The 12,922-nt window shown below is 37.8% G+C and overlaps 1 protein-coding gene across 5 annotated transcripts in view; it reads left to right on the forward strand.

Annotated features, from left to right (window-relative positions):
• kug (kugelei) overlaps positions 1-12,922 on the forward strand; it is a 537,878-nt gene that overhangs the window by 514,260 nt on the left and 10,696 nt on the right. For all 5 annotated transcript variants that reach the window (XM_067053444.1, XM_067053445.1, XM_067053448.1 and 2 more), the window contains 5 exons: positions 6,263-6,433; positions 11,404-11,643; positions 11,771-12,157; positions 12,229-12,443; positions 12,576-12,713. In XM_067053444.1, coding sequence (XP_066909545.1) covers positions 6,263-6,433; positions 11,404-11,643; positions 11,771-12,157; positions 12,229-12,443; positions 12,576-12,713 — 1,151 coding nt within the window. The remainder of the gene's footprint in view (positions 1-6,262; positions 6,434-11,403; positions 11,644-11,770; positions 12,158-12,228; positions 12,444-12,575; positions 12,714-12,922) is intronic.

Consider the following 12,922-nt stretch of genomic DNA (forward strand, 5'->3'; position numbering starts at 1 on the left):
TCAATCTTGAGTGGACGGTGGGGAAGAATTTCCTCAGCGTCGCACCCTTTTCACTAATCTGCCACCGTCCATTCCACTCCTCGATATACTCTTTCAGCAGGAACTTCTTCCAAAGGTTCAGGGTCTCGCCGATCCTCTTCTGGAGTCCTGACGGTAGCACTCTCAGCCCCTGCCTCTTCACATCATACTCCGTAGCATCTTCCTTGAGGATGAAGTCCACAGGCATTGCTCCAGCCAGCACCTGCACCGCCTCATGCGACACCGTTCTATACGCCTTCGTGACCCTCAGCAGAGCCAGTCGTTGCGTAGTGGCCAGTCTCTTTTTCTGCTCCCGTGTGAGGGTTTGACTCCACGTAGGGGATGTGTACTTCAGGATATTCAAGACCATTCCTTTGTAAATAGCCATCGTAGAGGGGTACCTGAGGCCCCAGAAAGCATCCCCTATACTGCTCAGCCCGTTAAGTGACAGAGTCACCCTATCCCTCAGGTATACCAGGTGATGGGTGGCGTCAAAGTCTCTCCTCATCCTCACTCCAAGGTATGTCACCTCCTCACCCGGCCTCACCTTCTCTCCCTGTATGTCCAGAGTAATAGGGTGAGCCCTGTCCGTGAAGCCTTTTAGGAGTATTGCCTGAGTCTTAGCTGCGGCCATACTCAACCTTCTCCTCACGCAGCATTCTCCAAACAGACTGGAACATCGTTCCGCTTCGTTCTTCAATCTGACTGTACTATTCCCGGCCACAATAACTGCCAGGTCGTCGACATAGGCCGTGGCAAGGAACTCTCTATCTTCTAGTTCCCCCAACAACTCATCGAACACCAACTTCCAAAGAGCCGGGCCATTTGAACCCTACGGGCTCTCGATCCTTCTCTCGACCTCGGAATAGCTACCCCTGATCTTCACACTCCTGTTACTAAGGTAACTACTCATGAGGGAGTATAAGTTGCTGGGAGTGTCGAACTCCTGCAACCGGTGGAGTACGCGCAGCCACCAAACATTATTGAAGGCGGAGGATATGTCTAAGCGTATCATCAAGACATATTTCTCCGCCCTCTCTTCTATATCCTCACGCACTCTCAGCAGCGCATCTGTTGTTTCCTTGCCACGGGTCGAACCGTATTGTTGTGGGTGACTCGCAGCACTGAGGACTGGTCTGAGGCTATGCACTATCATATGCTCCAGGACCTTGCTGAAAACAGGGAGGAGGCATATGGGCCAATAGGCCTTCGGCGATTCCTTATCCTTGCCTCCCCCTTTTTAGAGGAATCTCAAGTCTGCAATCCTCCACCTGCACGGAAAGTAACCCTTATCCAAGCACTCATTGAAGATTTCCAACAGCTCCTCCTCGATATATATGGAGCTCTGTTCCCGAGGATTGCAGCGTCCAAGGCATCTAGTCCCAGAGCCCTCCCAATCCTCTGCCTGTCCATGGCAAGACGTAGGTCCCATAAGTCCCATGGTGGGCATAGGTCGGTAACTGGTGGGTATGGCGTGGTGTGTTTCACCATACTCTCCTCTGCACTATCCTGGGACGGATCATCCCTGGGGTATGTATAGTCATTATACATCATTACTGTTTCTTCCAGGGTGGTTGCCTGGGCCCCACCAACTTTGATGGCAGCCATAATTTGTATTGGCTTCACCTTGCCCAGTGCCACCCTGTACAGGATGCCCCAGGGATTCTTCTCCGACTCCTCTACAATGAACTCGTCCCAGGACTTCTTCTGATGACGCACGCTGTTTTGGTATACCCTATACCGATGCTTGTTTACCTCTCGGAGTGCAGCTTTCCTCTCTTAATCTCTGCACTCCTGGTACCTGCACCTAGCCCTATAGTAATCTCTCTTCAGCTCCATCAGGGCCGGCTTCCACCATGGGACCAGACGTGCTCTCGCCCTATGGTGTTGAAGGGTAATATTGGCCGCTTGGGTGATGATGCCTGTCAAGGGTTGCCACTCTGTGGTCAATTCCTGACTCTTCCTCCATAGGTGCCACCTCCGCCCATTCTCTATCCACCAATATCCCCTCCAGTTCACTGGAGAAGGCTCTCAGTTCCATAACGTCAAGGGAAGGATTAACTATCACAATCACTACTTTAGGCCTCCTCTCACCACTGCCCAAAGCGACCACCCTCGACGCCACACCAAACCCTGTAACCACATTGTTGCAACAACATGGTTCCTGAATTACCATGATTCGGGGGAGAGTCCTATGTTCGTCCGCGACCTCTCGTCTTCGGCCCAGTGTTGCAGTTGCAGTGTGATGCCAGTCTCTTCTTTCCCAGACATTCCTTGATCTTATGCCCCGTGCCAAGACACCACTTACATGCCAGGTCCTCTGTGCATGCCTTGGCAGGATGTCCATACTTCTGACACCGCAGGCAGAGCAGGAGGTCGAGGTAGTCTCTGATGGTCATGCTCTACCATCCTGTCGTTGTTTCGGCTGCGGACTAATTTTTCAGGGCAAGCCTCACTGACTGGTGGACTTCCACCACCCACGTCATCGATAGCCCACACCTAACAGGAGTGGAGAAGCAGGGTCTCATCCACTACACCTTGTCCTTGTCTTTGGCACTTCCGAGGCCACTCTTGTCCCACAGGTACCTAACCAGTATCTTCTTGTCCCAGTGCTTTGGCACTCCTTTAACTTCGAGGTGGGGCCTCCTCGCCATCGCCAGCCTCGCCTCGAGTCCTCCCTGCTTCAGCCGGTCCCATTCTAGGACTCTCTTAGCCTGGTCTGCACCCTCTGTCCTTATCAGGACCGCGTTACCATTGGTGACTCTCACCATTTTGGCAGAGACTCCTATCTGCTTCAGTTCCTCTTAGGACGGGAGCTGCTCGTGGATCCTGCTCAGAGACCACCCTTCCACACTGCCTTTGACAGTCACATAAGTGGCAGTCTCCTGGTAACTGTGGGACAGTAGCAAGAACACCGGCGAACGTTAACTTGCCCTTCTTTTTGGTCCTCCTTCATCCCATTCTTCCTCTTCACCAGGATTCAATCCTCCTTGTCAGCATCATTGTTCGTTTGGGGATCACTTCGGCCTGGAACCACCCTATACACCTCATCATTCTCACTTGAATCCTCCATCATGTTCCTGCCCCAGCATATGGGGTTCTCACTCCCTTTCAGGGGCATTGGAACCGGGGCAGCATCATGAAATTTTGCTATTGGTGGCTCCTTTTTACCTTTGGGTTCTTTCCACTGGGTCTTCTTCCGTGGCTTACCCTTGCTGACCCTTTCAGAGGTAGGAGTCGCCTCACTCCTATATCCCTGCAGGGCTTCCCCCATCGTCTTCATTATTTCTGGAGCCACCATTTCTGTTATCTTGTCTGTGATTATTCTGTATAGCTGGTCGGTTTATAGGGCTTTCCGGACCACCTCCCTAACTATACCAGGGACGGAGTGCCATTTGGCCTCCAGTCCAACCACAATGTCCCTGATTTCACCAATTTTTTGGTTGATGTGCTCCTGGTTCTTTAGACTGATCTTCGTGTGAGTCAGGTACCTCCTGATTCCATCAGCTAGGGTCCTGGCTCTCTCCGAGGGACTATCTTCTGAGAGAGAATCGTCCACTCTAGCCCTCTTTTTTCTCTTTTCCTTGGGGCTCTGTGGGCTTACTCATCTCCCCACACTCGCATCTGTCATTGGGAAGTCCGATTCAGACATTGAGGGTCCATCCCCTTCCTTCCCGACTATTAATTTCTCCTTGGAGGGCCACTTACTTTCTTTATCGGGTGTTAAAGTCAACCGACAAGTCCATTGATGACTCTTTTCTATCCTGGCCATCATTAAAGTCTCCTCATTTACCAAGGAAGGCCCATTTCCTTCTTGACCCACCGTTGAAGTCTCCAGGATTTTTAACATTTCCTCCTCATTTCTGGCCATGATATGGGCCCCAGAAGGAATATATCAACTACCATTGATTATACACCTTCCCCTCTTGGGCAAGGTGCACGGCGCGACACCACTCCAGGTACCTCACTCCAACAACCAATTTACCTTTAAACTTTAAAAATGTATAACTTACCCTAGGGTCCTCTGATTGGGGTCATGTAGGTATTCATTTTTCTCAGCTTTTTGTGCTCTATACAACTGTATACTGCATGATGTGATATCGTGACTTTTTATAGTCACGTGGGGTGAAAACCACCTCGTGGTCCCACTCTTTTCCTAAATTCCGCCAAAACTGTTCGGTGAAATTTATTAAAATTACACTCCGCACTAAAACACTTCTGTACCAACGTTTTTGCACACTCCTGTTCTCAAAAATATCTCTACTAGCACTTTAATGCGCAAAAAAAAACTAACAAAACTCGCTGGACACGTCCTCTCTATTCGGCAGTCAGTAGACAATTTCTACCTTTGACCTACACTCTGTGTTCTCTACAACTGAATTCTTTGAGATCACTGTTTTATTAAATTAAGATTGACAGTTTAACAGTCAATGTTGTTCCCCAGTTTATTAATTCTTAAAATAAAGGAAGAAAAAAAATGAACTTTGTACAATTTCCTGCAATTTGGAGGACAAGGAATCAAATTTTGTTAATTACATTTAGTGGACTCGGCACCACCTCCCTGAATATAGAAAATTCAATAAGGAAGCAAAGTACCATGTTCAAAAAAGCTACAGGACCAATAGAAAGATTGGTTTTAAGGAAATATTAAATTGATTATACTGACGTTTAATTTTTTTTTCTGATTTTGAAAATACTCCCTTTATTCAAATTTCATGAACAAATGTGTTTCTAGCATCACTAAGTAGGAATCACTAAATACGAAATTAAAAACAATAATAAAAGAAATTATAAAAAATATCTGAAGTATGAAGGATGAAAGGGTATTGGAGTAGAAGAAAGGCAGAAGGTGTGAGGATGAATAGAAAATGATATTTGCGTGGTCCTTGCTGGCCGGTTAGTAAAAAAAAATCATTAAAAAAAAAATAGAAAACAGATAAATGAAAACAAAATCACTTTATATTTTTTGATTTGTTAATGAATTTTTTTTACTAGTTTTATTACTATTTAGTATATTATAGTTTTTTATTGTTATTACTATCTAGGAAAAGTAAATAAATAAACTTTATTAATTTCAAAAATTAAAAAAGAATTTATAAAATGATGGAACTAAATTAATTAATAATTATATAATGTTAGTTAAATAGAACTAAAACTTGCCTGATTTATTGATTAAAGAGTACTATTAAAGTAAAATAAAGTGTGACTGATGGAGTGGACGGAGTCTGAAGCAAACCTCCATTGTATGAAAGGCCCGTCAGACACCATCAAACATGTATTGTGTCAGAAAAAATATTCTTTTTTAGAATTTCAGATAATCTTGGAGTATGCACTATATGTGCATACTTCCATTGGATCTATTTAAAGAATAACTGTTTGACAAGAGAACCAGACCTCTGACAATGTAAAACTACCTTTATTTTATAATTATTTTATAATTTGGGCATATTCAATGACCATATTCACAGGCCTGAAATGAAAAATATATATCTGGCATTTTCAAGTCACAGGATGAACACTGTAAGAGTATAATCTAAATAGTTGGGCATTGCAGCTTAATGCTTAATGACTTCACTCTGTGTGTAAAGTTCTAAGTAAAATTAATTACTTCACTAGCCAGAAGAGTTTGAGAAATAGCTGTGAGCTCCTGATCTAGCCTTATGCCACCACTTATAATTAAAAAGTAGCTATAGGACTTTGTTACTGTTAGTCAACCTTTATACTCTGCTTAGGCATAATTAAAGTTGAGGGTTTATTAATTTGTGTGGTAAAAATTTTTTTTTTAAAGAATTTTAACTCTTTTCCAATTTTTTTCTTGGTAGAATTTTCACCAAAGATGAGAATAGTAAGCTAGTCTAATTGACCATTAAAAAATTAAAATTAACATAAATAGTCAATTGTGTTTCTCAGCTATACATACAAATATTTTTAATATATTATAATTGAAAATATTAAGCACGTTTGATTAATAATTATAAGGTTTTTTAATTGTATAAAAACTAATTATTAAGGCAACAAAATTATCTATAACTGAAAAAACAAAATATATAAAATGTTTACAAAAAAAAAAAAAAGGTTAATTCTTTATTTGTTACATTTGTAAAAATAAACACTTATTTTTAAATCATTAGTAATTTAATCTTTATATATTTTTAAATTCAATGTAAATGGAGTAAGTATTGTGGTTATTTCTGGTTAATTTTTTTTATTATTTTCTTTATTTGAAATTAATATTAACTTTCAGATCAAGAACCATTTTGTCTGAGATACCGTTATAAGGAAACTATTTCAGAAGGTGTACCTCTTGGTTCTTTTATTTTAACAGTACTTGCTGTTGATTTAGATTTAGAATCAAAATTAAGATTTTACCTCACTGGAGATGGCTCAGAAAACTTTTCAATAGACCGTACAACAGGTGATTTCTTATCTATTATTAAATTATTAATTATTACATTATTTTTTATTGGTTTATTATTATATTTAATACTTTAAAATATTTCCCTTAACTGTAACTGATTGTAATAATTACATTTTTTTTTCTTGTCATTAAAAAAAGCTAAAGCTTATTCATGGGCTTGGTTATAAATACAATGCATTCAGAGTCCGTTCTTTTCAGCCTATTGGTCTTATTATTACATAATATTCTTGAATGACTAGATAATAGGTAGTAGTATCCATCTAACTTGAACATTATTATGAAGTGGAAAACTATTAGAAGTATCTTTACAGTTTTCTACCAATCTTGATCGAGTTGTCTAACCACATATTGTAACTACAAAAATGTAACTGATTGTCCATGTGGGACATAATTAGTCTAACAAACTACAGCCCCTCAGAAAATAAGGCTTGAGCACAATAGCTAATTGCTAAAACCTCAGACTGAAAAACAAACTAATTTTGCTAATAATGAGAAGATGGTTGACTGTAGATAATATAAATGAGGAGAATATGCGAGAACTCCACTCCCAATTGTAATTCTGCTTACATCGGTAAAACCTAAAACCTCTTAAAAGACTGCATCACACAATACAAATATTTTGTTTCCTCACATGATTATTCTGCCTTAAAACTTTCGGGACATTTTCTACCTTTAAATCACTCATTCGATTTTGAAAAACGTCTATACTAGCCACTGTTATTAGCCATGACAAAAGGTTCTGAAAGATTCTTTATCTAACAAGAACCTTCTTCCATGAATTTAAAACTGACAAACATAACTTATCGTTAACATATTCCCAAATATAGTAAATTTCTAAATAAAATGTTAATTTCCTTTTTCTTTCTTCCATACTTTATGTTCTTTTATTTTTTAAAATCATTTTTTGTCACCTTTTTATACATTTTTCCTCTTTTTTAAAATTAACTTGTAACGTATTCTCACCTTCCAGTAATTTCGTCATCTCTGTAATGTATTTTTTAACTCAGATTCTTACCACCCACGCTGCTGAGCTCACTTAGATTTCCAATCTCCTATAAGTAAGTGAGTTTTATGTTTTATTCCCTTTTTCTTGCTGAAATGTTGGCACTATTAAATAATTTTTTCAACTTAGTTGTGTTATTTTCTGACCGTATCCCCAACCATCTTCTCCTCCTATTTAAATTTTTTTAATGGAAAAGAGACTCCTTATAGTGGTTTTTATCTATTTTCTATATACCTTCCTATGAGCCTTTAGCTATCTTAAAACTGTTATAGCAATTGTAGTCAGAGTTAGGCTTGTATTAGAGGTCATGATGGCTTACTCTTTCGAGGCAAAGGGTCCCAGGATTGAACAGTATGGGATTGATTCTCACCAAGGTCAGTTAATATTTATTTTGCAGCGGCCTTGAGAAATAAATCTTGAAATTCCTGCTCTGGTTCATATGGGGCTGCTTCCTCCATGTATCCCCTACAAGTACATTTATGGTATCTCAATCTTCATACATCTAATCCATTTTAAATGTATTTAAGTCGAATCGAATGAATTTTCTCTAACCTTTATATTATCTAATCAAATCTTGTATAATCTTAATTATTAATTATCAAATCTAATGTAATGAATGTTCTTCAACCTTGAAATTTAAATTACAAATTTATAATGACCCTCTGACCATCATTATTTATTCTTCATTGTAGAATGATAAAGTTTATTGATTTTAGCTAATATTTAAAACTTGACAACAGTTTGTCAATAAAATAGAAAATGCATTAGTGAAATCAAAATTTCCTATGACTAAACTACGGATCAAGATTATCTCATTAATTGAAATTCCCATGAAAAAAAGCCATTTTGAAAATCTAAGTAGAATGTTTCAGATTAATTGCAAGCAAGGAATATAAGCCCATTTTTCCTAAGTGTTATTAACACTTGTTTACACTAATAAAGTTTTTTTTTTTTCTACACCAAAGGAGGCATTTTTACAATTTTATTTCTTACAGCCCAGTATAATTCAGCTTTATTCACGTCACTCTTGTCTGAAATTAAGTCTGCTGTTGCTGTAAATGTAAATATGTGATCAGCAGTCATCTCACCATCAGAAATACAGTGTTGGCCCTGTAATCACTGCCATTCCTAAGCATGGCAATCTTTTCTTACGCTCGTAGGCATTCTTTTCTTGCCTGTCTTTTAGGGACTCGATCACTGCTTGCAGTTGCATGGCTAGAATTGGTGTTGATTTAGACGCACTGGTAATAATCCTTAATGCCTTATTCTGAACTAGGTCAAGACTCTTTAGCACTGAATTGGTAACTGTAACAATAATTCCAGAGCCATATTCCAGGACTGGTCTTATATATGACACTTATGCATTTCTTAAAACCTCGGCGGTTGCTTCCCATTTACTGGCTGCGATTTGTTTCATTAGTCACAGTCTTGATTATCCTCTATCTGAAGCATGCTCACATTGCTTAGCCCAGTTCAGCTTATAATCCAGGACTAGTCCTAGATATTTCACTTCATGAGTCCTGCTAATAGACTGATTATCAAAATTCACTCTGAGCTCATGCTGCTTTGTAGAAAGGGTAAATAGTTGGAATACTGTCTTTGGCGAGTTTATAATCATTTCATTTTCTTCTGCCCAGCTCCTCAGAACCTTTAAGGTATCGTTGGCCCACTTTTTAAGAGCACCGATTTTACTCCTGATCCCCTAGATTATCAAGTCGTCAGCATACAGTAAGGCTTCTGTACCAGGTGATTTTTTCATCAATGCATCTATAACGTCATTAATCATAATATTAAATAGCATTGGGCTGAGTATTGCTCCTTGAGGGAGTCCCTGTTTTACTTGCTTGAATCCTGATGTGTTTGCCCTAACATCTCACAGAAATATTCCCTGCAGGAGAGGAATTTTATCCAGCACATCAATCAATTTTCATAAGGGATAATTTGTGTATTAGCTTATCTCTCCATACTCGGTCAAATACTGATCTCAGATCAATGAAGACAGCTAGCTTACTTTGATATTTATGAAATCCTTCCTTAATTGCCGGGGAAAGGCAAATTATATTCTCTATAGTATCTCTATTCTTCATGAATTCTGCTTGAAGTTGTGATAAGCCTTTCTTGTTTTTATATAGAGCAAATGAGATTCTCCTTAAAACCATCTTTTCCACAACTTTACAGAAGGCACTCAGCAGTGCCACCGGACGATAGCTGTCAAACACATTGTGTGGCTTATTTTTTTTAATAATTGATATGAACTGAGATTTCCTCCAAAGATCTGGGATGTATCCACTTTCCCAGGTTAAATTAATGAACTTTAGAATTACGCTTTTGGCATTTGACCCTATGTGCTTGAGAAACTCTGGGTATATTCTGTCTATATCAGGTGCCTTTCTGCGTTTTGTGTCCTCCAGGGCTAGTGTCAGAGTTAATGAGGATGGCTGATTAATTTTACTCTTAGCTTCCTTGTTCCAAGATATACAAGGTTTTTTTTGCATGGGTTTGAAATTGCTAGTTTGAGCAAAAATCTTGCAAAATTTATTGGCAATATCATCCTGCCTGATTAATACTTTTACACCATCTATCATAGGTTCGTTTGCCTTGGCACTATCCCTGTTAATCCTAAATAAGAACTTATATGCTTTAGTTCCATCTTTTCTAAAATCCATGTTTGCAAGTAATTTTCTATATGATTCCCTTTTCGAAGTTATAATGCGTCTTTTAAGGATGCCGTTCTTTTGTCTTAAGGCCAAATGATCCTTTTGGGAACCACTTGTTTTTGCTGTTCTCCAAGCCGCATCTCTTTCAATCTTCAGTTTTTCAAGTGCATTTGTCCAGAAAGGGGTATACTTTTTTACTTTTTAATTTTACCTCCCAGTATAAATTTCATGATTTCCATATCAGTCTGTCGTTTGTAATCCTCCCATTTGGCTTTTGAGATTCCATCTTGGAAAGCATGATTCTCAATTTGTTTGTCAAAATCCCGGAGCCTGGTGTAATTTAAGACTTAATTTATCATCCAGCCTCGGATGACTGAGAACAAAATCCGGATGCGTTTGCTGCACGATCTAATCAAAACAAGTCAGCTCATTATCAGTATTCTCGTTATAAACCACTGTTCCTCTATTTATGAAATTTTCTACTATGCTGCCTGTTGCATCGGTGCTTTTATATCCCCATCTAAGCGAATGAGCATTGAAATCTCCCATAATTAGTGTCTGATTGTCCCATATATTTTCAAACCAGCTGGATCACACTTATTTTTTTGAGGATTTGTTGATAAAATTAAAATTTAACCTTTTGTTGTTGACAGTTATCTGTACTTGGATAGCTTCATGTTTATCATTTACATTCATTTCATGCATTACATTTACTTTAGTAGCATATTGAATCTTTACGCCTATCACATTACCAGATGCAATTTGCCATGACCATTTAAGCGATGTTAATTTGTATCCTGGAAGTTGGTAATATTGTATATCTTCAGTCGATTTTCCAGCCTTCCTCAATGGCGAAGATGTCCATTTTTAGCAATGAATACATTTAATTCTGTATATTTGACCTGGGTTAATCCTCCAGCATTCCAAAAAATACATTTAATATTAATATCAGATTTGTTGAGGCCTTTAAAAAGGCTGCTTACTTGCCTATTCGGCAATTGCTTTTGCATTTGTCGCAAATTTACGGGTTTGGCGACAGCCATTGATTGTTTGGATTACGCAGGGGGCACTTCGAGCAGGCAATCAACTTCATCCTCCTATTAAAGAATTCATTATATTTGATTTATCTATTAATTAATAAATGCTTATATGTACTGGGCTGTATAATCTCAATGATTAAAACTCAAATGATGTGATAATTTTGTCCAAAAGTTTATAATAGGATTTTGGAATGGGTCTTCAGCTATTATTAAAATTTCATAAAAAAAATTTTTGAGTATATTCTTATTATTAATTCTTATTTTCAGGGGAACTAAAAACATCTAGATTACTTGATCGTGAAAGAAAAGCTCATTATTCTTTAATAGCGCATGTGCAGGACAGAGAGCATACTGAATGGGAATGTGTGTCCTTTGTTGAAATATTCTTGTCTGATGTAAATGATAATCCACCAGTTTTTCCAGCTTTTAATTTCACTGCATCAATTCAAGAAGATGCTCCTATTGGCACTATAGTTACAAAAATGCATGCTACAGATGATGATATTGGTAAATATACATATTTATTTTTTCAAGATTGTAATAATAAGTTACAATGATGATTACGTATTTTTTTTTATATTTATTATTTATAAGTTTAATTCATATTCTGTTAAAACTATAAAAAAAATTGCAGGTGTTAATAGGAAGGTCCGTTATTTCCTCATAAACTCAGCCGATAGATATTTCAAAATGGATGCAGAAAGTGGGATCATTACTTTAGCTAAAACATTAGACCGAGAAACACAGGAAACATATAATATTACAGTTAAAGCTGTAGATCAAGGTTTACCCCAGTTATGGAGTCATGTAACTGTAACTGTTCTAGTTTTAGATGTTAATGATAACCCACCAGAATTTGTTTCTCGATCATATCACACTTCAATTATTGAAAGTGCAGCTATTGGTTCAGAAGTTATTCGAGTAACTGCTACTTCTTTAGATTCAGGTTTGAATGCTGAGATCGAGTATTCTATAGTAGGAGGAAATGAGCATGGGAAGTTTGCAATTGATAAAAAATCAGGTAAATTTCTAATATGATGTTTTATAATATTATTCTTATCTACAATATTTCATTTTTAATGTTCTTTAAAGGTGCTATTACTATAATGATTCCCCTGGACTATGAAAGAACACATGAATTTTTATTGACAGTTCAAGGTACAGACTTAGGTATTCCACCTCTAAGTAGTCAAGCAACTGTCAATATAACCGTATTGGACAGCAATGATAATGCCCCTGCATTTAGCGAGATATCTTACTCAGCAGAAATAAGTGAAGACTGTAATGTTGGTGATGTCGTGACACAAGTATGAATACTATATATGTATAATTTTTTTTCTGTATCAGTTACATTTTGCTTAGGCATTTCTTGAAGCATTTAACCATTTTCATTTATCATTATTAAAAGTATGAGTAATTATATATTTTTCTCAATACAGGTTTTAGCAACAGATTTAGATACTGATATGAATGGTAAAATAGTATACACTATTGAAAGAGGAGATAAACACCAGCAGTTCTCTATTAATAAAGACAGTGGATTAGTAACAGTTGCCAGGCCACTTGATCGAGAAATGGTACATAGCATTTTTTAAATATAATAGTTCTTAATCTCAACATCATAGTCCCTTGCACTATAAATGAAGTAACATTTTTCTTTTTTATTTTAAAACTATATATGTACATGCTTTCTGATTCATTTGTTTACTTACAAAGTTAATAATATATGTATATTTTTTTTCGGTTGACTCTAGAAACCTTGTAGATCTTTGACTGCCCAAAATAA

This window comes from Halyomorpha halys, unplaced genomic scaffold (assembly GCF_000696795.3).
Source record: "Halyomorpha halys isolate HHAL.00 unplaced genomic scaffold, Hhal_1.1 Scaffold163.1, whole genome shotgun sequence".
NCBI lineage: Eukaryota > Metazoa > Arthropoda > Insecta > Hemiptera > Pentatomidae > Halyomorpha > Halyomorpha halys.